At 39.6% G+C, this 27897-nt stretch overlaps 1 protein-coding gene across 1 annotated transcript; it reads left to right on the top strand.

Annotated features, from left to right (window-relative positions):
• Positions 1-3038: 3038 nt before the first annotated feature.
• Positions 3039-27367, top strand: pomgnt1 (protein O-linked mannose N-acetylglucosaminyltransferase 1 (beta 1,2-); the record flags this gene model as incomplete). Its single annotated transcript, NM_001128021.1, is given in 21 exon segments — positions 3039-3240; positions 4240-4342; positions 5007-5122; positions 5954-6019; positions 6989-7102; positions 7671-7788; positions 8008-8106; positions 8726-8853; positions 11027-11097; positions 12571-12646; positions 13284-13367; positions 14818-14859; positions 16059-16117; positions 16388-16460; positions 16877-17005; positions 17307-17432; positions 19168-19232; positions 19499-19543; positions 20333-20468; positions 20747-20856; positions 26996-27367. Coding segments are annotated over 21 exon segments (1968 nt in total). The 5' UTR covers positions 3039-3120.
• Positions 27368-27897: the final 530 nt, after the last annotated feature.

Here is a 27897-nt window from a genome sequence, read left to right as displayed (position 1 = left end):
GTAATGTGTGTTTTAAAAACGTATCCTGGAACTGTATGAACCTAACAATGACTTGGGCAAGTGTGCTAGGAAATCTGTTAGTTAATATGTAGGGCTCTCAATAGACTTGTATGTTTCTACCATATTTGTGCACAGGATCCCAATTTGGGTGTCTTCTCCATCAGTGTTATCAATGTTATTTAATAAAATGTACTCAACATTTTCATGTCTTACATATAAGGAGCCTGCTGATTGTGATGTGATGGCCTGCCCCTAGCAGTGGAACACTTTCAGGTGTAACTAGATAGACCTGCAATAGAAAATCAATAATGACAAGATGTTAATTATCAAAATTAAATGTTTATTCATTCAGGTTTATGGGATCCTAGTGTGTTGTGTGTCTAACATGGAGATCCTATGCTGCTTTGGAATGTTTCTGCTGCTCAGATCAGCCTTTGCCACAAAGAAACCCAAACCTTTGTTGTGTGGCTTGGATGTGTTTCTTATGCGACCCACATTCCGGGAAACAGGTGCTGATGAGAACTGGCAGATGCCATTTGTCTGACATCCCAGCCTTTGCTGCTAACTGGCACCTTCAGGTGTTAACGACTTACTCTGCTTTGAAGGGGTCGTTCACCTTTAAATTATTATTTAGTATGGTGTTAAGTGCTATTCTAAGACAATCTGCAAATGATCTTTAGGCTGATGTCAGACGTGGTCTATTCTCGGCAAGCGTTTTTTCAGCTTGCCAAGAATACGCCACGTCTGACATCAGCCTTATCTGAGGTTTTTGAATTTAGCTCTTTGTTCAGCTTGCAAGAAATCTAGTTGCTAGGGTCTAGTTCAATATAGCAACCATGCAGCGGTTTAAAAAAACCCAAAAAACTGGAATAAGAATAGAGGAGGGCCTAAATAGAAAGATAAGTAATAACCCATAACAAAAATCAACAAAATGGTAGCCTTTACAGAGAAATAGATTTTTGGCCTTCGGGCCAGTGACCCCAGAGAACTCAAACTCACACCAATCACCTTCTCCTAAATTAGCAATTGAGGTAAAAATCTTGCCCTTTTTTTTCACAAATTACTAGGACCCTCAAAGTATAACACCCCCCAAACAGACCCTAATTCCAACTAGTTTCAAAGAAGGAAATATTGGCATTGGCCAAAAGTTCCATGGTACAAGTCTGTCCTGTAACTTCTGAGCTTATACTGAGTGAGGACACAAAGTGCTACATAGTAGCCCTATGGGAGGCTTTCTTTGGGCCAGGTTGGAGCTGCAGGGTGCCATTGAGCCCTATGGGAGACTTTCCTTGGGCCAGGTTGGAGCTGCAGAGTGCCATTGAGCCCTATGGGAGACTTTCCTTGGGCCAGGTTGGAGCTGCAGGGTGCCATTGAGCCCTATGGGAGACTTTCCTTGGGCCAGGTTGGAGCTGCAGAGTGCCATTGAGCCCTATGGGAGACTTTCCTTGGGCCGGGTTGGAGCTGCAGAGTGCCATTGAGCCCTATGGGAGACTTTCCTTGGGCCAGGTTGGAGCTGCAGGGTGCCATTGAGCCCTATGGGAGACTTTCCTTGGGCCAGGTTGGAGCTGCAGGGTGCCATTGAGTCCTATGGGAGGCTTTCCTTGGGCCAGGTTGGAGCTGCAGAGTGCCATTGAGTCCTATGGGAGACTTTCCTTGGGCCAGGTTGGAGCTGCAGAGTGCCATTGAGCCCTATGGGAGACTTTCCTTGGGCCAGGTTGGAACTGCAGAGTGCCATTGAGCCCTATGGGAGACTTTCCTTGGGCCAGGTTGGAGCTGCAGAGTGCCATTGAGCCCTATGGGAGACTTTCCTTGGGCCAGGTTGGAGCTGCAGAGTGCCATTGAGCCCTATGGGAGACTTTCCTTGGGCCAGGTTGGAGCTGCAGAGTGCCATTGAGCCCTATGGGAGGCTTTCCTTGGGCCGGGTTGGAGCTGCAGGGTGCCATTGAGTCCTATGGGAGGCTTCCAAAATCATGCTAAGTCTGAAAGTTTCGCCCGCCGCTACAATACAAAAAAGTCGCCACAAGATACGAGCGAATCGTAATGGCTACGAAAAAGTCGCGACAATTTACGAAAAGTCGTAACGACAATGAAAAAATCGCAAAAAATACGAAAAAAGTCGCAAAATGTTCGTTTTCCAATCTGAATTTTTCCAATTAGGATTCGGGGGTTAGTAAATCAGCCCCATAGAGACAGTTATCAGTAAATGATCAGCATTGTCTATTTATGTAGCTGTGACAAGTAGCTGTTACTATTAGCTCAGTGTGTCTTCACCCTAAGTAGTGCGAACAGAAAAGAAAACAGATTGCTAACCGACCCACAGCCGCTTACTACTAGCGGCAAATCATTGAACGCTAATTTGCGCCGTCTCCGCTCGTCACTCACACAGAGCTGCTACGTCACTGCGCTTACGTTGTGATGCCCCAGTCTCGCGTGATGAGACTTGTGGCTTCGGGTCTTTCTGTAAGGAGCTTGCTAGGAGCAGCTTTGAGGGAGGTGTAAGTAGCGAGCCGGGGCTGCGGGCTGTGTTGGGAACATCGGTACTGTTGGTGCAGCATTCATTTACTTGGATTGGCCGAGTCATCTTTGCTGTCAGTGAGCTTGGGAAGGGAAGACGGGAGCTAGGGTTTCTGTGTTCTCTCACCTTTACGGCTTTATGAGCTGCACGTTTTGTCCCATAAGGTGTAGTCCCCGTAGAGCTGTATACACATAGAGGGTGAAGTTTAATCCCCCTCTGCCTATCCAGTCCCCTTGCAGCTATACAGGCTAAAACTTCTGTGACAAACGAGCAGTACAAAAGCTGTGTAGGAAAAAGAACATGCAGGCACGCTAGGTTTCAAGTTAGTGCAGTACTGCCTGCCTCCCCTTAACATCCAAACAAAAGGATATATTTGGAACAGATTTATTAAAAATCAGCTGTGGTTATTGGTGACATTTCTTCTTTGATATTCACTGTCTCTTTCTGGGATATACTGTCTCTGTGCCTACTTAGAAACCGATTGATAAGGAAATTTTTTTTTTTTTACAGGACTCTGCCCATTAAAAACATCTAGCATTATGGATGCCCCTGACTAGAGAAAACAGAAGTCAGGCCTACAAAGGACTTGGCCCTGCTTAGAAACAATGGATGAGTGGGACCCAGATTCCCATTCAAAGCTCCCTCTGCCACATAAGAAGCGTAGTTGGTACCTTGCCTGGAAATATAAAATGAGCAATCAGAGGGCTATACGACGTATGTGTCAAGTAAGTCTAAGGGTTTCTACAAAAAATGGGAAGCATTAACACACCCAGAAATCACACCCCACTCTGCATGCCATTGTGTAATTTGTATGCATGCAGAATGATTTAATTTCTTTAGAAGTCATTTTCTGCCAACTATTTGGATTGAAATACTTTGAACTGAAATCTTACTTTCTGCAGAGCAGATATGATACTTTGCATGATCCACGTTCAAGATCATACAATGTATAGCTGCCACAGATGAAAGCAAAATAAGGGGTAAATATAATCATGATAGAAGTGCCTTGACAATGCCGCTAGATGGTGTTGGGGAAAGTTGGCAGCGTCCTGTTTTTAGGATTTGGAGTGAATAGAAAAATCAGCTTTGCCAAATGAAGAAAACTTGGGTAGCTAAAGTACAAAATCTTAGCAAAATATGTGGAACAGTACATTACCTGATATATAATATGCTGTAACGTTTGCACTTTAAAATACTTCTAGCGTTAGGTATTTTCACTTAGTGGTGTAAAGGGTTGGGAAACTATGGAGCCCAAATAGCTTGCTTTTAGGATATAATTTGTAAGTAATACTTTACCAAACTATAATGACAGGTCAGTGTGACCAGCCTTTTTTTCTCCACTTGACTTTTCCTCTGGGTTAATTGTAAAAAACAATTGTCACAGCAGTCTGATTTTGTATACAGTTTTTGTAAAACTGCATTATAATTATTAGTTATTGAGGTTCTTAGTCATATATTGAATTAATGCTTTCCTCCACCAGGTATTCCCATCTTGTGTTGTAGTGGTTAGTTTTGAAAGGGCCTATTTTCATCCATGGCTTTTGAAATTCTTTTGCATGTCTCAGACATAGCTGAGACAAAACATTCTTTATTTTAGTTTACATTGGTTATCCTATGCTATAGTACAGAATTCAGAGCTGCGTCCCTCCACTGTGAGTGTAATCATTTTACAAGATACTTAGTACATAAGATAATCTGTTGTGTTTTTTTTTCCTTATATGAAGACAACAGCTGTTTTGTTCCTACTTGTAACAGTTATTGTAAACATCAAGCTTATACTGGACACAAGAAGAGCAGTAAATGAAGAAGAAATTGATCAGGACTATGGTAAGCCTATAAAGGATGGCACATATTTCCATACTACCTAAGACATAGATGAAGGATCTAAGTTTAGTGTAGTTAACTCTGGGTGATGCTTTTTCAAATGGAGATCTTTGTGATCTACAAATCAACATCTTAAAATATGCTGGGAATTTTTTCTTATTTGCAAATTACTGACTAAGTCTCTGAACCCGAATTTGTGGTTTGGCCCAGTTTTATGCTTTTCACCACATAGCAATCAGGCTTTTTTTCTATTCAGTTCAGGGGGGATTAGCAGGGAGTGATTTCTGGTGGTTTGCAGCTGACTAAAAGGCACTCTGGTGTGCTATCAGTCTTAAGATGAGTTAATTTTATTTTTTTAAATAAGCTTACTTGCTGTTTTTTTTATTGTGTGAAAGAAAGAACGGTAAAGATAAAGACTTTGAACAGAACATAGTTTTTGTGTATGGTTTTAATCACAAAACAATATACAGTTTTTTACTCTAGTTAAACAGAGCAACAAAATCTTGTGAGGTAGGTTACCAGTGCATACATAAACCAAAAGACCATTAAACAGTACACTGTTACACATAGTATTATATGTTCAGTTATGCTGGATGTATAATATGAAGTGCAAGCTGGTAAGCTTTTTTTTTTTTTTTTTTTTTGCAAATATTTGTTTTTCACTCAGATGAATCTTTGCAACAAGAGGATTCCCCACGTCGACCTGCCAGCAGTAAGAAAGTGCTGGACATTGAAATTTACTCAAGCAGATCAAAGGTTTACATAGCTGTGGATGGAACTACAGTAAGTCTTGGCTTAAACTTTGGAAATATATGCAGAAAGGCAAGATTCCAGTGAGATAAAAGCAAACATTTAATTCTGACAAATATTGATTTTCAGAAACAGCTTATCAGGTGTCGCATTATTTAGCACTCCCACCCTAAAAGGGCATAGGAAACCTTTGTTTTATATTTTACAGTGTTGACATGCACAAAAGAGGACTTTATTTTAGCCTTTTTTTTTTGATGTTGTAAAGAAGTTGCTGTACAAAAGTATCCCTCTGGCATTTTGTTGCCAGTTTTCACAACCTTCTGGTTGTGGCCCTTTCTGTCCTTCATGGGTTTGTTTGACAGACTTTCCTTTCTGTAGTTTAGACGCACAGGTTGAAATCTGTATCTGCCATATTTATGATTTTTATAACAAGAACTTCTTGTATTGTTTATTACACCACTTTTCTAAAACTTTTTTTTTTTTTTTTACTCTTGCCCCCTGAAACATCCTCTGTGGAACATGCACCCTTACCTACTCACTCTGTAACAGCTTCTTGCTTTCAATTGGTTTTGTTCCTTGTAATTTATGATATAAACTTCAGATAGACTTTGTTTTTACAATGGATTGCTTCATGTTCAAGGTTGCCGGCTCATCACATTTATAAAGTATATGGGACATCTATATTCTGTACATGTTATTAGCAGTTTATTTAGATGCATGCTACATGGTTGTAGTAAAAGCAATGCAGTCTGCAGCATTTATTTTTATAGCAATGCAGAATATGGGTTCATTTACAGTGAGGTGTTATGTTAAGAGTTGTCCGCATGTAATTTGGCATGTAATTCTGTTTTCATTCTTTTAAAGGTACTTGAAGATGAAGCTCGTGAGCAGGGAAGAGGAATACATGTGATTGTACTGAACCAAGCAACGGTATTTTTTTTTTTTTTTTTTTAAATGAAGCATGTTTCAGAAATGTAATAGTTTTTTGTTGCTTGTAGAACAAACTTCTTTGACAAATGCAGACATAGCCTAGGTAATAATCTTTTTACGGATAATTCCTTGTACTGGCATGAGGGTAAATGCCATGAGGAACTTAGATGTTAAATAATTTGACTTGTTTTCAGTTTCTTTGTAATATTTGCCTTGCAGTTCAGTTTACAGAAAGTGCATATCTCTGTAATGATTGTTATAGGACATATGTGGACTTATGAATTGTATTGTTTATGGAAGTTTCTTGATTTATTACCTACTAAAATGATTACCTCTTCTAGTTGACCTACTTTTTGAGATTCAGTTTTATGCTAGGTTTACATAAAATAACATCCGAAATTGTTCCTTGATGAAGGGGTGATGCATTTGGTTGTACTTTGCCTTTCTTTATATCTGTATCTTAAAGGAACAGTAACATCAAAAAAGTGTTTTAAAGTAATTTAAAATATAATGTGCTGTTGCTCTGCGAAAAACTGTTTTTTGCTACAGAAAAGCTACTATATAAATAAGCTGCTGTGTAGCCATGGGGGCAGCCATTCAAGCTGGAAAAAAGGAGAAAAGGCACAGGTTACATAGCAGATAACTAGTAGATAAGCCCCATATAATGGGGGTTTATCTGTTATCTGCTAAGTAACCTGTGCCTTTTCTCCTTTGAATGGCTGCCCCCGGGGCTACACAGCAGCTAACTTATATAAACTATAGTAGTCTTTCTGAGGCAAACACACCAGTTGTAGCAATGCAGGGCAACAGTACATTATATTGTAATTACTTTTATACACTTTCATTTTTTGGTGTTACTGTTCCTTTCAGTTCACTTCATCAAATTTAGAGTAGATATTTAAAGAATTTAGATCAATAATCTTAAGTTTACTGCAATAATTTAACTGCTGTTGCATTTCTTTGGGTTAGGGACATGTGATGGCAAAGAGAGTTTTTGACACTTATTCACCACATGAGGATGAAGCCATGGTTCTATTTCTTAATATGGTGGCCCGAGGCCGAATTTTGATATTTACTATTAAGGTAAGTTTGTTTTTTTTGCCAGATGAATTTCAGATCTAAGAGAAAGATTAAACATGGCTATGCATGATCCTCTGCCAAACTGTAAAATTCAAGCTAAATTACACAAATGATTGTGTATATTGGAGTCAACCCACAAATGATTGTGGGTTGACTCCTATATATATATATATATATATATATATAAACTCCCAGCCCAAATCTTGAGCTGGGAGTTTATATTTCATTTCCATTTAGGCACATGTTTTATGAAGACTTCCTTAAGAGTGACCTTTCCCCTTTAAGTTATTTTGAATGATCTATGTAAAAGAACTGGCAGCAAAGCAAGAAAAGTGCATTAGTGTATTAATTGCATTCCATCGCACTCAGATGTCAGAGTGGTTTCAAAAGAAGTACATTACTAAGTTTTCATATACCTAAGTATCAGTATTAGAAGATAAAAAAATCTACTATTGACTTAAGTAAGTGGGAGTGGAATACCAGAGTATAGTTGCAATAAAATATTACCATTACACAAATAAAAAATATAACAAATTACCATAAATGTATTCATTTTTTTTTACTTTATCAGGATGAAGGCTCCTTTCATTTAAAAGATACTGCAAAGAACCTTCTTAAGAGTCTAGGAAGCCAAATCGCACCCTCTTTGGGATGGAGGGACATGTGGACTTTTGTGGTAAAGAAAGGGGGTAAGGCATGTACATATGGACACCTAGCAGAATGTTTATCTGTTACTTACGAGTAACATTACTTGGATGAATTTTCTATATCTACCCCTAATTTGTTAATGCTGAATATTTACTTGCTTTCAGTTAATTTAATGACTGCAAAGGTGCTAAATATTTTTTGGTTGCTCTCTTCATTTTATATACATGTCGTGAATTAATGCGCATAATCTGTCCATACAGGACAGATTTTTGGGGAGAAGCATTCAAAATCTCCAGCTTTGTCCACTTGGGGTGACCCAATTCTTTTGAAGACTGATATTCAACTTGTCCCTCCAGCAGGTAGGTTTTAGTATAGTGATTCATGTAATTTTACTCCTTAAGGTTGTGCACTCCATCACCCTTAGAAGCTGTGTTTGAATCTGTAAATGATTGCTTCTAATTTATGACATCTGCTGTGTAGTGTACAGAATTCTAGTTTAATTTGAAACTTACAGTTCTTAGTAACATTGGTTTTATACTTGCCTTTTGATATAGTTTTAAATCCTGCACACATAAGTTAAGAAAATTTAACTTTTAATTCGACACTTCATATGTGTACACTTCTGCTCTGTTTACAATTTTCCTCAATCTTCCCTGCATTTAGAAAATAAGGGAGCCAGTAGTTACATAAATGGTATTCTGTGCTCTAACAATTTTCCCATTAAGAGTTACACAAAAAAAGCGTAATCTAAACACACAAGTTTCAAGCCAGAATTTGGATTGCTGCACATTTCTATAGTAGAGGGTGGCTGTGTAAATTTAAGTTCACCTTTGTGATTTAGACTAAGACATTTGGGTGAATGTACTACTGAAAAGTATCCATGCACAAAAAGTCCCCCCCCATGAAATCAGGTACTTCTGATTATGTTCTTATGTGTTTTAAACCGGTGTCTTTAATGTGAAAACATTTTGATTATAGATGCAGAATGTCATTGGCCTGATACAGAACTAAACAGAAGACGGAAAAGATTTTGCAGCAAAGTAGAAGGTTATGGCAGTGTCTGCAGCTGCAAGGATCCAACACCCATAGAATTCAACCCAATGCCTGTAAGTATAACAGAAAATGTTCCGTCTGTTTACTATTAAGCACAATTAATGGTATGAGATGCACACATCAATGTTCATGAATCTGACTAGGTCTTTTCCTAAAGGGTCTTTCTTTCAGATATGACTCTCTTACCTAATAAAGGTCAGGTTCTGAAATCCATTTTTTATGTGATGATGACCTGTTGGTTTGTTTCCACTAAAGAAGTGGGGATAATAAGAAAATAAATTAGCAGAAAAAAACAAGACAACTGGACAGCATCCTGTGGATGGAAGGAAGCAGAATAAAAATATATTGCTTTATACAGCTAGTTAATGTGGCCTTATAATTAAAGCATGGTTGACGCTAATATAATAAACATTTATGTAAATATACAGTGGAGGAAATAATTATTTGACCCCTCACTGATTTTGTAAGTTTGTCCAATGACAAAGAAATGAAAAGTCTCAGAACAGTATCATTTCAATGGTAGGTTTATTTTAACAGTGGCAGATAGCACATCAAAAGGAAAATCGAAAAAATAACTTTAAATAAAAGATAGCAACTGATTTGCATTTCATTGAGTGAAATAAGTTTTTGAACCCCTGCCAACCATTAAGAGTTCTGGCTCCCACAGAGTGGTTAGACCCTTCTACTCAATTAGTCAACCTCATTAAGGACACCTGTCTTAACTAGTCACCTGTATAAAAGACACCTGTCCACAGAATCAATCAATCAAGCAGATTTCAAACTCTCCAACATGGGAAAGACCAAAGAGCTGTCCAAGGATGTCAGAGACAAAATTGTAGACCTGCACAAGGCTGGAATGGGCTACAAAACCATTAGCAAGAAGCTGGGAGAGAAGGTGACAACTGTTGGTACGATTGTTCGAAAATGGAAGGAGCACAAAATGACCATCAATCGACCTCGCTCTGGGGCTCCACGCAAGATCTCACCTCATGGGGTGTCAATGATTCTGAGAAAGGTGAAAAAGCATCCTAGAACTACACGGGAGGAGTTAGTTAATGACCTCAAATTAGCAGGGACCACAGTCACCAAGAAAACCATTGGAAACACATTACACCGCAATGGATTAAAATCCTGCAGGGCTCGCAAGGTCCCCCTGCTCAAGAAGGCACATGTGCAGGCCCGTCTGAAGTTTGCCAATGAACACCTGAATGATTCTGTGAGTGACTGGGAGAAGGTGCTGTGGTCTGATGAGACCAAAATAGAGCTCTTTGGCATTAACTCAACTCGCTGTGTTTGGAGGAAGAAAAATGCGGCTTATGACTCCCAAAACACCGTCCCCACCGTCAAGCATGGGGGTGGAAACATTTTGCTTTGGGGGTGTTTTTCTGCTAAGGGCACAGGACAACTTATTCGCATTAACGGGAAAATGGACGGAGCCATGTATCGTGAAATCCTGAACGACAACCTCCTTCCCTCTGCCAGGAAACTGAAAATGGGTCGTGGATGGGTGTTCCAGCACGACAATGACCCAAAACATACAGCAAAGGCAACAAAGGAGTGGCTCAAGAAGAAGCACATTAAGGTCATGGAGTGGCCTAGTCAGTCTCCGGACATTAATCCAATAGAAAACCTATGGAGGGAGCTCAAGCTCAGAGTTGCACAGAGACAGCCTCGAAACCTTAGGGATTTAGAGATGATCTGCAAAGAGGAGTGGACCAACATTCCTCCTAAAATGTGCGCAAACTTCGTCATCAATTACAAGAAACGTTTGACCTCTGTGCTTGCAAACAAGGGTTTTTCCACTAAGTATTAAGTCTTTTTTTGTTAGAGGGTTCAAAAACTTATTTCACTCAATGAAATGCAAATCAGTTGCTATCTTTTATTTAAAGTTATTTTTTCGATTTTCCTTTTGATGTGCTATCTGCCACTGTTAAAATAAACCTACCATTGAAATGATACTGTTCTGAGACTTTTCATTTCTTTGTCATTGGACAAACTTACAAAATCAGTGAGGGGTCAAATAATTATTTCCTCCATTGTATATGTTTTTGTTTTATTATACCCTGTTAAGAAAAGTTTTGGTGTGATTAAATTAACCTAATCTACTGAATATACTATTATTTTACAATTGAAATAAGAGTTAACTAGAACATTTGTGGAGTTTTGTTGTGTGTTTGTCAGTGTATTGCATGTTGCTCACCAGTGTAATTCGCTCAAATTATACAGCTAAAAGAAAACAAAGTGACTACTGTTCCTGTGGCTGTTATTGCAGGCAACAGACCTAACTACCTCTACAGGTAATGTTTTTTTCATTCTAAACAGACATTTAATTGACTTAATAGGGTATTGGTTCTTATGGTTATGTGACAAGAAATTAGGTGCTTTAACGTGCTCACAGTTGTGAAAATACATCTCTACAACATACTCCAAAGCTTATACAGGTATTAGCAAAGTGACAGTGTGATGTAATTAAATGCAGAAAAACTGGGTTTATAGAGTGTGATTGTTTTTTATAGAATTGTTTTACCCTTTGATAAATTATTCCTCATGACCCGTTTGTCCATATTTTAAGATTGCAATTAGGGCCCATACATCAAATCCTTTGTAATATTATTGTGTTACTTGCTGTAGATGTATAATGATATAACAATAATAAAGGAAGAATAAAGGTACTACAGTTTTTAACACCTATAGCAACCATCCTGCAGGTAGCATTTCCTGGCCACCTGTTTTACATCAAACATCTTATTCACTGCTATGGTTTCTGCACATGGACAAACATTGTGCCTTTGTTCAGTGAAAGGGCTTATAATTTGTTCTTATACTGATTCAGTACCAGAAATACACACATAATTGTAAGATTTTGGAGTATTATATCTGGGGCTTTATTTTTAGTAATCTTTGCAGTGGCTTACATAGGATGAAGATGTGTTCAAGCTGTCAAACTTCTTAGAAAAAGAGGGCCATAGTGGTCCTATTAAAACAGGGAATAATTTCCATCATAAGACCACACCACCTTTTTCAAGGTACACTTGCTTCTTAAAACCTAAACACAAAATACAGAACTACCCCCAGTAGGCCTACTTCACTGCTCTTTAGTCCATTCTGCACCTTCAGGCATATGTCTGACAGGGAGTCTCCCACAACAAAACTCTGCTACTACAGATGACTGATCTTCCCAAAATGCCTTCCCACCACCTGTAATTTGAATCTCTAATGGGAAGGCATATGCATCGCTTAGCCGCCCAAAGTTTTCTTCGGGAATGCTTTTCGGGTAGATTAGTTATAATACTTTAAGGTAGCCGATTCAGCAGCTTATCTGCCCTTTCATGGGCACCTAAAATTGGCCAGATCTCAATTCTGCAGGTTTTATTTTCCATCAGATCGGGGAGCACATCAGGTCGTTGATGCGGTCCTCGGTCTGATGGTGCCTATGCCCCTCCTAGGGCCAGACGATCGAATTAGCCCAATATCGCCCACCTTAGATGGGCAAATAGGGAGAAGATCTGTGACCTCACCAAACTAGTGGATCTTTACGTGTATGGCCACCTCTACTTTGCTCTTCAAATATTTCTTTCTCTTCTCTTTATTGGTTTTCCAGTCTATTGGTTTTCTTTATCTGTCCATTCTTTGAAGTGAAATCCTACACTGTGTATGTATATGCAGAGTTTCTAACCCTCGTGTGTGGACCCTGTTTTACTCAATAAGAAAACCAACCTAAATTTTAATTGTTCACAGTCAGTTAAAGTTTATGATTATTGCTTTCACAGGATGCTACGTTCTCTTCTGTCAGCTCAAGGCGTCAGTCCACAGATGATCACAGTGTTTATAGATGGCTATTATGAGGTAACTGAAAATGAATATAATTTTTAAATTGATTGACACGGATTTTTCTCCATACTGGGGCATCAGCCAGTAAAGTAAATCAGCATCTATTCTGCCTTACCATTGCTGCCTGCTCTGTACATTTGTTGCAAAATTAGTACTCTGGGGGCTTTGACCAAATAAGTGGACTTGAGCAGAGAAAGTGTGAAAAGCTTTAAGCTACTCACTATGCATATTGCTTGCTATTCAGGTAATATGCGCTGTGGTTTGTCTTGCACATGTGATTATGAAAATACACTGCTGTGGTAGTGCTCTTATATTTATTTAGTTTTTTTTATATAGCACTTACTTGCACTTTAGAAAATATTGTTCATTATTACTATCTGTTTCTACTGGAGCTGTCTAAGGTCCTGAACATACACTAGGGTCTATTTCAGCAGCAACCTCCTAACCTCCCTGTAGGATGTTGGAGTGTGGGACAAAACCACGCAAATAATGGGGAGAATGCAAACTCTATCAGATAGTGCTAACAGTCCATTTTGATGTACCACGTCTTTTACTGTTTTAAAACATCAAAAAATATTTTTGACTCCGCTATAAATTACAGTAAGTAAATATGAAGTTACTTTACTTTAAAGCTGTATATCTCTTTGTTTAGGAACCAATGGATGTTGTGGAACTGTATGGTTTAAAAGGCATTCAGCACACTCCAATAAGCATTAAGAATGCACGTGTGTCTCAGGTAACGGACAGAATGTCAGTGTAAAATGTAATATATTTCTATAACTGGCTTACAGCATACATTAAGCTACATTGTTATGACTAAAACAAGATGTATTTAAATATGTTTTTTTTGCTTCAAATTTCCATCTTAGATTATTGCATGGTTGCCACAAGTATGCATAAATGCACTCTTCAACCAGTAGGATTTTTTAACCTGTCCAATAGCTGTCTGGTCAGTTGGTCTAACTAACAATCAGGAGCGCCCCATACACTGGTTAGTAACCTTCTGACTCTGGAGTGACTGACATGGCAGCTTTTGCCAGGCCCTGGATTGCCACTTAAAGTCTTTTGTGAATTTTACATTCTTTATGCAATAATTTGCCTCCTTAATCCTTCTGTACTGCAATTTTATTTGGCTCCACCTGTGGGAATTCCCTCAAAACAGGGAAAGAAGATCACTAAAAGACTCTGATTTTAAAGGGGCAGATCTGGCAACTCTGCAATACACATGTATGTAAAAGGGGAACTTCTGGTTCAGATCCCCCAAACTGTTTGTAGTGAAACAACCTTTTTTCAATCCCGCCCCTTCAAAGAATGCACTTCTTCAGAGACCTGCAATCATGAGAATACTGGTTGATTAAGGCAAGGGGCAAGGGTGTTTTAACTTTTACACTTGTTGGAGGGATCTCTTGAGGACAATATAGCTTAGCATAGAAGTTCCATTTAGTGCTGCAACTGAGTACTGAGAGTGTGTGTACAGGAAGGGAGAGGGAATGAGCAGGCTGGTAAGTGGAGCCTAACTAATAAGAAAGATAAGGAGAGGAATTGTGGAGGATTTAGTTTTCAGGCTTGGTATTTGAAAAACTTGCACATTTAACACACCTACACAGGAGACTTTTGAAAGTAAACACACAAATCCTACTAGCTTTCTGCAACAGAAAACCAGTAAAATCATAGACAGTGATTAGGAGTTGGGAATTTTTGGATGCTTAATATTATTTTATATATTGTGACTTTACTGAAGATTTTGAAGAGTTCCCCTTTAATGGCATAGTGAAATATATGCAGTCTTACATAAGGTACAACCTTGTTTAATCTATTCAGTATATTTTTTGCTAATTATTTGGACACTCTCGCATGTTGGACTGGTAGAGGGAGAGATGAAAAATGCTGCAAAAAGAAAATTCATATCAATCTTAAATAGTTTCTTAGAAAATAAACTAGTATTCTATTATTATATTATTATTTCACATCCCTGTTACCCACCAGTGTGCATCTACAGTAGATCAGTGTTCCCAATAATTTTCTAGTAGCAGCCTGACTGAAACCAGAAGTAAAAGCAGTATATGAGAGCTTCATGTGCTAAATGTTTACAATCACGAGGGTCACTTTAACACTGCAAAGTAATATACTTTAACACTTGAAATATTGAAACTTTTATTTAACTGTATTTTTTTTATGTCATACAGCATTACAAAGCAAGTTTGACTGCAACATTTAATCTGCATCCAGTAAGTTAAAGCATGTTTTTTTATTTCTTTTAGTGAGGAATCTTTTGAAGCCATTTATATATTTCAGTTCTGCCTTTTCTGTGTTTCTTGAATGCCCAAACCTGTCTGTGCTGCCTCTGACTGTAATGTAATCTGCTTATGCCAGCAGTGTCAGGTGGGTTTCCATTATAGTCTGTTATAGGTGGCATTTTTTTCTGCTATGGAGAAATCACTACATGTGCCTTAAGTCTGTGGCTTATGGCAGATGTAGAGTTTCTCTTATGGAATATTTCAGCTTGCAGAAAGATGCCTCCAAGCTACATGACATTGACATGAACGAATAATTGAGTATTTTCAGCATGAAAGCTAGCTGACAGTTTGGCTAAGAAACACTCATGGACAAACACTGTAAGGGTTATTTATGGATGTAGCCCACAAGTGTAGTAATGTATGCAATTATTGTGCTAAGTGATGGTAAGTCAGTAATGCTACTTGCATCAAAATACATGCTTTGTTCTTTTGTTTAGTTGTAGCGAGTTCCTCTGTGTCTGTCGTGCACGTATTGATTGTTAGGGAACCGTAGAGCTATTGTCACCCTGGAAGTGGCAGTAATTGCAGGGGTCTCAAAGCAGGTTGCATCAATAGGTATAGGAGACATAACATGCTAATAGCGTGCTAATGCTGCGTGGTGACAGTGATGCAGTCACAACTCTGAAAATGTCAGCCACAACTTGCACCCAGTTTGTGAACATGTGCAACTGTTTGTTTTTCTCTTTAATAGTGGCAGCCAAACCTATTCCAGTGGCTGTAATTATGCTATGGTTCTGGAAAAACACTGAGTTGTGGTAATTTGAATTACAAAATTGCTCTGTTACAAATTGCTTTATTAGCAGTTGTTAAACGGGTTCATAGCTTTAAACCAGAAAAAAATTATGTAAATTGCAAAAGTGCTTAGATAAGCACCCTGAGCAATTTTATATTGATTTTTAAAGTAATTTGCACTGTGCTCCTGGCAAACAGCTTGGGCAATTCAATTTATCAGGTTGAGTTAGCACTTGTCATTTGTATGTAAAAAAAAAATCATAAAAAAAATGTAATGTATTTGTGAAAAATAACAAGCAACCGCTAGAGTGCTGAAGCATGTTTATATCCTTGACCATCTCTCTTTAATGTTTGATATCAAATTGATGATTGTGTTCTCTGTTTTCCTAATATGAAAGGATGCTAAATTTGTAATTGTGCTTGAAGAAGACTTGGACATTTCAGTAGATTTCTTCAGGTATGTATGTGTGTGATTGTGTGTATATATACATATCAACATTTTGATCATGTTGGAAAAAAATTGTAGGATATGTACTGATTAAAATCAGTAACTTCAACTGAGCCAGTTGAGTGTGATACTTTTTTTTGTTGCTCTTAGCACATTTTACCTGCACCCAGGTTTTTTAAATTTTTATTAAATATTATATATAATATAAGCATTATAGTCTCTTTACTTGAAGTTAATTTGATTTGTAAATATGCTGAATAATCACTTACTATTCTGCAGTTTCCTGAGCCAGACTATCCATTTGCTGGAAGAGGATGAGAGCCTTTACTGCATCTCTGCATGGAATGATCAGGTTCATAAAACCTTTATACAACTCCTGTCCTACTTCCTGACGGCAGAAATCAAACCCATCTTGTTGTATTGCTTTTGAAACATAATGGGATTCTATCTATACAGGACCCCTTATTCAGAATGCTCTGGACAAAGGGTATTCCGGATAAGGAGTCTTTCTGTAATTTGGATTTCCATACCTTAAGTCTACTAAAAAATCAATATAACATGAATTAAACCCGATAGGATTGTTTTGCATCCAATAAGGATTAGTTAATGGTTGTAACTCTGAATTATACAGTATTAAACCGAATAGAATTCTTCTAATGTTTTTATTAAAAGGATCAAGATTATTTTCTAAATATGGTCATTTATTCCCTGTTATTTTTCTGTTTATGTATTGATTGTAGTTTATTGTAATATCTTATTTATTATCAGGGATATGAACACACTGCTGAGGACCCTTCCCTTCTCTATAGAGTGGAGACTATGCCGGGATTAGGATGGGTTTTAAGAAAAAATCTTTACAAAGATGAACTGGAACCGAAGTGGCCAACTCCAGAAAAAGCAAGTGATTTATATTCTGTCAACTGTGTGTCCTCTAGGGATGCAACAAATCCACTATTTTCGGATTCTGCTGAACCCTGAATCATTTGTAAAAGATTTGCCCGGTGAAAAACTTTTCAACATGACAAAAAGTCATACCATTTTAAGGATTCGGTTTGGCCAGGGGCATGAATTCGGCCAATTCCTGCTGAAAAAGGCAGAATCTTGGCCCAAACTCGAACCAAATCCTGGATTCGGTGCATCCCTAGTTTTTTCACGAGAAATATATTAACAATTTTTTTCTTTTGCATTCATCTGACAGTTGTGGGATTGGGATATGTGGATGCGTATGCCAGAGCAAAGGAAGGACAGGGAGTGCCTCATCCCAGATGTATCAAGATCATATCATTTTGGCATTGTTGGCCTTAACATGAATGGCTATTTCCATGTAAGTCAGACTTTGCTTGATTTAACTTATATGTATATTTTACATATGCTGCATTTCAAATGACAGTAAGGACAATACATACATATGTAAATATATACAGTTAATATTAAGTGCTATATTTTAAGAAGGAAGCCAAGGGTTAGACTTTCAGTTTAGTTTTGAGGTTGAAAGAGTGTTTACTATGGAGTTATTAAAGATTTAATTGATGTAACAACAATTAAGAAGGGTTTAAAGTAGGAGACAGCAGTGAATTTAGGTGGCAATAAAAGGTAATGTATTAAAAAGATAGGTATGTGAAGAGAAGTGAGGTGCAGTGAAGTAAATGGCTAGAGAAGTTATTTGTTAAAAGGATATGCTTTATAAAAATTGGAACAGCAGGGCAGTGGGTTTTCTTTTTAGGGAAGAATCCAACAGTGGAGACTGAGGGGTGGGTCAGAGGGAGGCTAGGAGGTTGCAGGAGATAGAATAGTATGAGGGAATGTGTAACTGTGTATAAGTATTGCTTGAGAGGAAGAGTGGGACAGTTCTTAGCAACATTGTATAGGATTAACTAACAGGTTGTGACTGGGAATTGGCTTAATCAGCAGGGTTAAAGGGGATGATCACCTTTAGAACAATAGTCTGAGTTTAAACAGCCCCTGTCAGAAAAAAAAACATTTTTTTTTTTTTTTACAGTACAGGTTCAGTGCACTTTTTTTTTGTCTTCCTGCACATCCTGGTGTCTGTGATCCCCTGCAAAAAAAAAAAGCAGAGAGAGTATTAGTGGTGCTGATTCACAGCTTATATGGTGTCTAGCTTCAAAATGAACATTTAAAGAAAAAAAAAGATTTACAATTTTTCTGACAGGGGCTGTTCTAACTTGGACTATTGTCTGAAGTTAAACAACCCCTTTAAAGGTATGTTCACTTCCAGACAATAGTCTGAATTTGAAGAGGCCCTGTGAGAGAAAACATTATTGCTCTCACTCATCTCTCTCTGCTCTCTCAGTAGGCTGCTCTCTATTTTCAGTAGGAGTTTTTCCCAGAGAAGGACTTGCCAGCCAAAAGTTCATACTAAACTGGGTTACTATGCATGCCTTCCTGCTTAATTTGCATATGTTTGATACTATTGGCTGGCAAGATTCAGCCAGTCGGATCAGTGAAGGGAAGGCGTGCGCAGTAACCAGTTCAGCGTCAACTTCCTGTTTTGGGCAGAATGCAAGCTGGAGTCTCCGATCCCTTCAGAAGACAGGAGAGAGCTTGTCAGCTGCACTGATCTATAGCTCCAAAACTAAACATTTTAAATAAGTAAGGCTCATAGTCTTACACACTGAGCATGTAAACTTGGTCTTGGTCTCGGTGCAGGAGTGAGGCATTATGGGAACTTTCTTTACACAGCTCAGCATATTTTCTTCCTGTTTGGCTTCGGATCATCTGAACAGGAGAAATATGGGGAGACTTAAGGGCAATATTGAGAGAACTGAAGGTATGCCTGCAGCTTGAGATTAACTCTTTATTAGCCTTTCCTTCTCCTTTAAGTAATGCTGGTACATACCTGGGCAGGATAGTCTTTAAGGCACTAATATGTAATAAACTTGCATAAAATAAATGGCAGATATGCTAATTACATTCAATAAATTAGAAACATTTCTACAATTTAACATTTACATACAATGAGAAAATGAAGATTGCATGTAATTACTTAAGACATTGCTGTTGAATTTATTTTTATATTGTTGGATATTTTTCTTTAACAGGAAGCCTATTTTAAAAAGCACAAGTTCAACACTGTACCAAATGTGCAGCTCTCGAATGTAAAAAGGTATAGAGGATATATACTCCTATATATTTTACTTTTTTATTTTTTATAATCTGTACTGGTCACTAAGTACTTACTGCATTATTATAAAATCATTAGAATATTTACATTTTTTCCCTTTATCTGTAGAATGCTTCATGCAGTAATTGAAAAGATTCAGTTTTTTAGTCACTTTGGACTAAACGTATATGTTCTTTTCAGATTTGCTTTCTTGAAATCTTGTTACAAAAAATGTACTTCTAACATTCTGTTTTGTATGTTCTATGTAGTCTACAAAAAGATGCTTATGAAATAGAAATCCACAGAATTCTTAGGTAAGCTAACTTTATGACTTGTTTGATTGGTAAAAGGATAAATTGTCCATATCCGTTCAGTTCAGATGTTTTATTGTCATCTCAACCGCATAAGTACAGTGTACAAAAAAAACCCCCATAATAATGTGCAAAGAAACTGCAATACAGTTTTGATTTCCAGTGCGTCACCACAGTATATAATAATATATACCATTTCCTCTCCCCTGGTCCCAAATTACAAGCCCCTAAAAAGGAACAATACATAACACATTTTAGATGTGATTACTCTGCTTCTTTAATATGTAATAGTAGAACACGTGCCAATATATTAAATGCCAAATAGTTTGAAAAATGGTTCTCTAAAATATGTATACAGGTATGGAACCTGTTATCCATAATGCTTGGGCCCTTGGATTTTTTGGATACAGGATCTTTCCGTAATTTGGATCTCCATAACTTAAGTCTGCTAAAAATCATTTAAATATTGAAAAACCCAATAGGCTTGTTTTGCCTCCAATAAGGATTAATTATATCTCAGTTGGGATCAAGTAAAAGGTATTGTTTTATTATTACAAAGAAAAAGGAAGTCATTTTTAAAAAATAGAATTATTTTCTTTTAATGGAGTCTATGGGAGATGACCTTTCTGTAATTTGGAACTTTCTGGATAATAGGTTTCTGGATAAGGGGTCCCATACCTGTACTGCATCAATGTTTCAGCTTTTAGATGTCCCATTAAACCGAGGTATGGGGCAAAAGCATCATTTATAATTAATATTTATATATGCAATCATTTTACAATACCTCTTTAGCGAAGCAGAAATCCTTGACCATAGTAAAAACCCTTGTGAGGATTCCTTCATTCCAGACACAGAGGGGAAAACCTATGTAATGTATATCAAAATGGAGCAAGAAGCAGATTTCACCACCTGGACTCAGCTTGCAAAGGTAACCGTGTATTTTCTGTTTTAGTTTTAGTGTGGTCTTATACATAATCTTCACATTGTTTGCGTCTTAATACTAGAAGGGCCATGATTGGTGTTTGTTTTTACAGGTGTATAGTAGATAGCTAACTAATAAAAGAATTACTGACTGCTTGTATCTTGAATTTTAGTAGGGCTATGTTATTCACACATGAGCATTTAGTGCTGCAGTTGTTTGCAAGAATTGATGCACAATGTTTTATCACACAACTATATTAAGGTTTTATATACTTGACTTTTTAGTGCCTGCATATTTGGGACCTTGATGTGAGAGGTAACCACAAAGGACTTTGGCGCCTTTTTCGAAAGAAGAACCACTTCTTGGTGGTGGGGTTTCCTTTTTCTCCTTATGCGTGAGTTATTTTATACGTCTTGTCTCCTGCCATTTAAAGGATCAACCTGGATATCTAAGATAGTCGTGAAATCCTGGCCGCACAGAATTTCTGACTAAATTGTTTGACTTGCAGTGTCTATCTCTGGGACAGTTGCAATGGCTTAAATCAGTGCTGTCCAACTGGCGGCCCGCGACCCCCCTCTGTGTGGCCCCCCGCCTGTCTGGCTGCTTTGATGGCTTACTCTTGTGTAAGCTTTAAATGGTATCAGTACTGTGATTAACTGCCCCCCCTGCACAGTTCTCACCTCAGATTCAGGCTGTAATCATGGCTGTATTGTTTAAATATGTAATTCCCTGTGTTGTTCACACCTTTTAATCTCTGCATTGTTCAACCCCTGCAGTGTTCACACCTCAGGCTCAGGCTGTAATCACCCATATTGTTCCCTGTTCACACCTCAGGAGCAGTAGAAACCCACAAATAATCCCTGCACACTACAAAAAGAACATATACTGAGGTGGTACTGCAATTAAAAAGTTTTTTAATATATAGTTATTGTGCAGACTGTAGGAGCAGTGCCAGCATTGTGTCACTGTAGGCTGCCTGTGTGTGCCATACACACAGGCATCATAGGGCAAGCAGAGTATGGCATACACAGGCAGGGTAGGGAAGGCAGAGTATGGCACACACAGGCAGAGTATGGCACAAACCAGCCAAGAATGGCAAACACAGTGAAAGTATGGCCCACGCAGGCAGGGTAGGGAAGGCAGAGTATGGCACACACAGGCAGGGTAGGGCAGGCAGAGTATGGCACACACAGGCCAAGTATGGCACAAACCAGCCAAGTATGGCACACAGGCAGGGTAGGGAAGGCAGAGTATGGCACACACAGGCAGCGTAGGGAAGGCAGAGTATGGCACACACAGGCAGAGTATGGCACAAACCAGCCAAGAATGGCAAACACAGTGAAAGTATGGCACACGCAGGCAGGGTAGGGAAGGCAGAGTATGGCACACACAGGCAGGGTAGGGAAGGCAGAGTATGGCACACACAGGAAGGGTAGGGAAGGCAGAGTATGGCACACACAGGCAGGGTAGGGCAGGCAGAGTATGGCAGGTTTTGGCTGTACTACAACCATTAATATGGGTATGGTCATGTGATAACATGGGTGTGGTTTCAAGTGGGTGCGGTTTCAAAAAGGGGAGTGGTCAAAACTGGCTTCCATTATCGGCCCTCCACCACGTAGGTCGGAAAAATTCCGGCCCTCGGTACAACAGAAGTTGGACAGCACTGGCTTAAATGGTAAACTGGGATGAATGTTGATCCAGGTTAGAGTGTCTGTATTGGTCTGCTGCCAAACTGGGCAACAAAAACCACACATATACAGGTATAGGATCTGTTATCCAGAAAGCTCCAAATTCTAAAAGGCCATCTGTCATAGAATTAATTTTAAGAAAATGATTCTACGTTATTTCCTTTTTCTCTGTAATAATAAGAGTGCCTCATACTTGATCCAAACTAAGCTACATGAATCCATATTGGTGTAAAGTCAATCCTACTGGGTTTATTTAATGCTAAATGATTTTTAGCAGACTTATGGTCTGGTGATCTACATTATAGAAAGACTCCTTATCTGAAAAACCCTAGGTTCCAGGCATATTGGATCTTAGATCCTATACCAGTATAACCATCTGTGTGTGGCCATTGTGCATTAATACCAGACTTACTGTACTGGTAGGAAGGATCAGTTCTAACCTTGGCCTATGTGTGGCTAGCTTAAACAATGATTATTTTAAATGATAAGTAAGCATTTTATCATAAAAGCCCCATTACGACTCTATACAGCCCCCAGAATAACATACCTTTCTCTTTTCATTTCAGGGGGACAAAGGCACTGAGGGTTAATATTACCTTCCAGGAGGACAGGACACTGAAATATTAAGAGTCTTGACAGCCCTCCCAGTGGGCTAGCAATCTCTCCTTAGCAGACTTACACCCCCTCCGGGAGGCAGTCATCACCCAGTTCTTCTTTTGGAATTTGTATTTATTTGTCGATTGCTTGATTTGAATGATTAACTGATGGATTTATTCCTTCTTTTTAACAGCTTCTGGGGAAAGAATTCAGATTCAGCCCCCAGCTGGAGCCTCAGGGAATGGGCAGGAGCCAAGGCTCAGTCCCATCCACTCCCATCTCCAGACTGGGCCCCTGGAACACTAGGTGACCATGTGGCCCCCTAGGTTTTCAGTATTTTCCACTTTTCTGCTCAAAGGAAAAGGGCTTTCCTTCGAGTTCCTTCTTGACCGGGGGAAGGGGGGTTGGGTGGGGGCAGTACAGACTTTCTCTCTATGCCCCAAGCCCAGTTTTCCTCCTCCGGGCACCAATCTAGCTTCACAGCTTCTTCTTCTTCGGGCCACTTCTGCTCTGGATCTCTCCTCACAGACTACTCTGTCCTCCAGAATAGCAAAATTTCCAAGTCAGTTGCTCTTGGCTCCTGTATTTTCTTCACTCTTAAGGATGTTTCAGTCACTCCCTATTTGGACGACTGCTCATCAAGGTTCCCTTCCCCCACCAGAACAGCTCCGACCTAACCAGGGTGATTCAGACAATACAACCACATGGCTGGATTGATGACTGCTGTAAGTCATCCCTGACACCTGCTCAGAGGATGACCTTTCATGGCACTGTGTTCGGCACCAGACTTTGCCCCACCATGCTTCCTCTGGACAAGGTCCAGACCCTGCTGGTTTTTAGCCTCCTCCCCGAGGTCTCCCATCAGGACATGCATGCAGGTCTTGGGCTCAATAATATCTACAATAGACACTGTTCCTTTGCCCACTTTCACACTCCACTCCAGCACTCGGTCCTCAGTTAGTGGGACCCAGAGAGCTCAGCTCTGGACTCCCCAGTCGACAAGGAGGTTGTTCACTTGGTGGACGCACCCTGCCCTCTCTCTCAGGGCAAGCCCTTTGCCATCCACTACTGGACTATAATAACTACAGACGCCAGTCTTCGGGGCTGGGGTGCAGTTTTCCAGGGTTAGACGACCCAGAGCAGGTGGCTCTCCTTGGAGGCCTCACTCCCCATCAATGTTCTGAAGCTTCGAGTCATCCGTCTAGCCCTCGTTGTCAGGAGCAAGGTTCTCAGAATTCAGACCGACAATGCCATGGCCCTGGCATATATAAACCACCAGGGCGGCACCCAGAGCAAGGGCGCCATGCAGGAGGCAGAGTGTGAGCCCCCGATCTCGGCAGTCCACGTCCCGGGGGTGGACAACTGGACATCGGGCTCTCACTCTGGATCAGGGGAAATGGGCTTTTTACCTGGAGGTCTTTCAAATCCTTGTCTCCCTCTGGGGGATCCTGGAGGTCGACCTCATGGCCTCCAGAGCCAACGCTCTCTTGCTTCATGTCGCGGTCCAGAGATCCAGCTGCCATAGGGGTAGACACTCGCACAGCCCCCTGGATGTTTGCCCTTGTCTGCATCTTACCCCCTTCTGCCTTTTCTCCCCAGAATCATCAAGAGGGATTCTGTGCCTCTACAGCCTCTGTTAAGCCAGTGCCCAGTGTTCCACCTGAATCTCAAGCTGTTCCATTTGACAGCCCAGCTCTTAAAACACTTACTCAAGTGTCAGGGCTTCAAGGACAGGGGAATTTCCACCATGCAACCAGAAAACCATTCTCCAAGGTTTTACTGTCGAACGTGGCATGTCTACATGTCATGGTGCTCTGCCAACGACATCCCTCCAAACCGTTACAGGACAGCTTACATCCTTGGCTTCCTTCAGCAGGGCCTTGAAGAAGGGTCTTCATTTGGCTTCTCTCAAGACCCAAATTTCAGCCCTCTCAGTCCTGTTCCAACGTCAGTTTGCTCAGGATCTTCATGTCAGAACTTTTCTCCAGGTGGTTACCCTCGTAGCCACTCCATTTTGACTTCTTGCCCCTGGCTAAGACCTTAAACTGGTACTTTCTGTACTTTAAGACTCCCCTTGTCCAAGCCTCAGACACCCTGCTCATGTGGAAAACCATCTTTCTTCTGGCAATATCTTCAGCCAGATGGGTGTCCGAACTTGTCCTACCACTCTCTGTTCTTTGTTTTCCATCTGGATAAGTTTATGCTTCGTACTCTGCCCTCCTTTCTCTCCAAGGTCGTTTCTACCTTCCTTTTAAATCAGGATACCCTGGTGCCCTTGTCCTGTCCTAACCCTAAAAATTCCAAGGAGGCAGCACTTCATTCTCTCAATGTGGTGAAATACATTTTTTTTTACCGATCAGAGGCTTTCAGGAGATCCAATGTTCTTCCTGTTAGTTTGCGTAAGGGTCTGCGAGCTTCCAAGACTACCCTTGCTAGGTGGATCAGGGATACTATATCCAAAGCTTTTCAGATTGTCAGCAGCTTTTGGCTTGAAGGTGCTTCAGGCTGCAGTGCAGAAGGAAATTCATCTCTCCACCATTTTCTTTAGGGACTGCTATTGAACGTCCCTTCAGTGCCTGTGCCCCCCTGAAATAAAAGAAACAGGGATTTTTGCTTTCCCTTCTTGCATCTGTTAGCTGTGGAACTCTCCCTGGAATATTTTCTGCATCTGAGCTCCCTTCCTAGACTCGTGCCAATGAGAGTCCTGTCTGGCTCTTCGTCCCTTTTGACAGTATGTCCTCCTATCAGCATGACAGGAAAGCGATGTAGCCCAACAGTTTAGTTCCTGTTAAGCTTCTGCTTTTGGTTTCCTGGTTCCAGTTCCAGTTATTTGTTTATTTTATATGTTTTGGGTGATTAAAGCCTCCCAGAGGGGGTCCAGCCTGCTGAGAAGAGATGGGCTGACAAGACTCTTGTTCTTTTAGTGTTCTGTCGTCCCAAAAGGTAATGCTAACCCTCCAGTGCCTGTGTCCCCTTTTCAATGCAAAGAGTAAAGGATTTTACAGGTAAGTCAAAAAATCCCACTTTCTCCTTGCACAGTCTGGTGCAGATTCTGTACCACAAGCAGCTTTACTTCAGCTGTTCTAGCTACTTCCTAGTCTAGCATGAAGCTCTGACCCTTTTCTGAGCGCTTCCCTGTGAAGATGGTTTTTACTATGCATGCCTGATTTCCATTGAAGCAGAGGCAGCTAAAGTGCATTAGATACCTCTTTGACAATCTGCACAGTCAAATGGAGAAGGAGAGCTCGGCAAAGAAAAGTGGGCGGTGCGTCACACTAGACAAGGAGGAAGTAGCTGAGAGAACTGTAATTGAGTTGCTTGTGGTACAGAATCTGCATCAGACTGAGTTCAGCGAGAAAGGTATGATTTTCTGGGGGCTGTATAGAGCCATTTTAGAGAGAGAAAAAAGGGTTAGAGAATTTTAAACGTTGCTGTCCAGTTTGCAAAGGGGTACAAAGGGACAGTATTGCATATCCTTTACTGATATAGTGGAAAATGTACCTCTTTTTGTATAATATAGGCCTCCTAGAAGTTCCCAAAGGTTCCATGACCATATAAGGGCACAAGGTGTAAGCCAAATACTCATTAGAGAATGAGGTCATAGAACTTTGAAGTAACTTCTAATAGTTAAATAATTTAACACTTTTGCTGCCAGGGTTCCCTGATCTTGCTGTCAGATGCTGCCAATAAATATGTAGCTCATATATGATCCGAGAAGCCTACATTTTACAGTGTCTGTGTTAAGGTCCCTGACATTGTTAAAATTTACAATCCCGTGAGGTAAATTGACATCACAAAGCATGGTTTATAAGGATATAGATTACAGGTCACTAATTGCTCATCTGTAGTTTAAACAAATACAACTACATACTTCATCCTTATGAAAAATTATATCTAAAAAATCCTGAAACCTAGCAGATTATTAATTATTATTAATTATTAATTGCAGATTAGCATTAAATCACTGTCAATTTATTTAGTAGACTGTATTTGGTAAAGTGTCTTGTTATAGTTTCTGAATGAGGCTACATCGCAGAGCATTATGTGGATAGTTAGGGATCCCAGTGCAGAAAATACATATTGAAAAGGACTGTTATAAGTGACTCATGCTGTAACCAATGAATGAGATTAAATTGCTTGCATGTTACACTCATACATGCATGAACAGTTATTTTCTCTATTAGTTTACATAGTTAGATACATATTTGTTACAAGCAGTTTTAGTCACAATTTGGTTCTCTTATACAGGGTAAAGAAACCTGCCTCTGTTACACCAATCTATTTGGAACCTCCTCCAAAAGAAGAAGCAGCTGTGGCTGGCATTGACCAATCCTGACGCCTGGATTAAAACTTTTCCTTTTCTTCTGGGTGGACCCTCCAGTAGTGCATTTTGGAGCTTAAACACTAACCTCTGGCCAGCTCCTCACTGTTCTGTCAGTTGTAGTTTGCACATTTTTAATTGGTCAATTCACTGACCTAACATTGGGGACGAATAACTGTAACAGCATAAATAGCTATTAGATCCTTTTTAAAGACCACTACTTCTCAGAGAAAGGAGAATTTCAGAGAGAAGCCGTAAATGATTTTCTCTGTTTAAAGCAACAATTCTGTCCATGCTTCCTGAAACCTGGAATACAGAATGGGACGATCACTTAATGGTTTTTTTTTACTAGAAAGCCTCGTAAGGAAAATACATTTCAACCTGTGGGTTTTTTTTTTTTTTTGTTACATTTAATTTATTACTGTGTATTTTATTTACACCTCATGTTTTACTTGAAGAAAATGTATATTTACTGAGGCTTGTGGGTGCTCACTTGAAAATGAAGGCTATGGTGAACTTTGTCTCAAAGTTGTGTGTCGTTTTGAAATTGCTGCAGCCCCTGCAATAATACACCTACTGCCGGAAGCCTAGGTTGCAGTGGTCTTTTAGTTTCATATTTTAAATTAATTCATTTACACTCCGGCAGCAGCTTTTACCGGTGCCTTATTGCTGTTAATCTGCTTTGCTGACTTGACTGGAACCTAATTAACTTTCTACTTGTTTATTAGGAAAGAACCATTTGCAGGTTGATGCCCAATCCAATCAGATGGAAGCAGCCATATGTTTTTTTGTTTGGCAGGGTTGTTTAAGTACTTTTCCAAATATAGTG

This window comes from Xenopus tropicalis, chromosome 4 (genome assembly GCF_000004195.4).
Source record: "Xenopus tropicalis strain Nigerian chromosome 4, UCB_Xtro_10.0, whole genome shotgun sequence".
In the NCBI taxonomy this organism is placed as follows: Eukaryota; Metazoa; Chordata; class Amphibia; order Anura; family Pipidae; genus Xenopus; species Xenopus tropicalis.
The sequence above is the reverse complement of the archived record's forward strand: the minus strand, read 5'-3'. Positions and strand labels throughout refer to the sequence as shown.